A 1,161-nucleotide genomic window follows, 5' to 3' on the forward strand; every position below is an offset into this window, starting at 1 on the left:
CCCCCGCCGCCGCGCCCCCCGCCCCCGCCGCCGAGACCAAGTGACGCCGGCCTCGCCTCGTGGACTAATATTATGAACTGCACATTTTGATTATTGTGTATATAGCTTCGATATACATTAATTAAACGGGTACTAATTTTGTACATAGTTAGGTTAAGTTAAGGTGAGGCGCGCGCGGCCGCCGCCGCGGCAACTTCGCTGGTCCACCGCCGCCTGCGCCCCGCTGTCCCTACCTTCGCCGCTCGCCCTCTCCGGCGTCCCGCGTCCTTTCCCAACCCCGTCCTCGCACCTCCCCTCCTCCCCCTCCCCTCCTCTACCCGTCCCCAAAGACCCCGCGCGAACCCGACGCTACAATCGCGAGTCTAGTTTGAAGCAATAAAGGTGGACCAATTAAGTTTGCCAGTGAGTCAACGAATAAATCTGTTCATGTATATCCGTGTTTTATTTTATTGTGATTTAAATATTACATATTAGTGAATAATGTTAAGATAAATCTGCCTTCTCTGTATCGTGTAACTGAAATAAAATTTCGAAATTATTACTTAAAATCTAAATTCGATAAGTTACCGTATCCTAAAACAACACTAACTATATTTTACAGTGAATCTGTTTTTAAGCAATGTAAATTTCTTATACTCCAAAATGCGTTTCAATTTATACATCCCCTTTCCTGTTATACTTTCTGTTTTACTCAAATTATTATGAATAATAATACTAATTATCAGTTCACCGAGCTACAAAGTACTGGCCTAACATCTAACACTACTTCTTATATAAGCAATAAATATACATAATTGAAAAGCTTTCATTAATTCCATTTCACGGCTGAACCGATATTAAGCAAATGCACCTAAGAACCTCCGCTAGGAAACTGGCTTTCGAATAGCATCGAAACCAGACATCGAAATCGGTCCATCCATTTCAGAAAGCTACGATACCGTACAGATAGATCGATGTCTACCCCTCTCTTTGTGACGTGGTTAAAAAATCAGTGAAGAGGTCCGTGGATCCTAGAAGTTTTTTTTTTTTTTCTAAACTTGAATTGATATTTGAGAATAATTTTATACAAAAATACTAATAATAATAGGTTAGGTTTTGGGTTAGGTTAGGTTTTGGGTTAGGTTAGGTTTTGGGTTAGGTTAGGTTTTGGGTTAGGTTAGG

The 1,161-nt window shown here is 41.5% G+C and overlaps 1 protein-coding gene across 1 annotated transcript in view; it reads right to left on the reverse strand.

The window, feature by feature from the left end:
* Window positions 1–153: 153 nt before the first annotated feature.
* Window positions 154–1,161, reverse strand: part of LOC119833014 (regulator of G-protein signaling 19) — a 13,631-nt gene continuing 12,623 nt past the window's right edge. Inside the window, exon 9 of the mRNA XM_038356883.1 lies at window positions 154–348. Coding sequence (XP_038212811.1) covers window positions 154–348 — 195 coding nt within the window. The remainder of the gene's footprint in view (window positions 349–1,161) is intronic.

The sequence above is a fragment of the Zerene cesonia genome, chromosome 16 (genome assembly GCF_012273895.1).
Source record: "Zerene cesonia ecotype Mississippi chromosome 16, Zerene_cesonia_1.1, whole genome shotgun sequence".
Lineage (NCBI taxonomy): Eukaryota > Metazoa > Arthropoda > Insecta > Lepidoptera > Pieridae > Zerene > Zerene cesonia.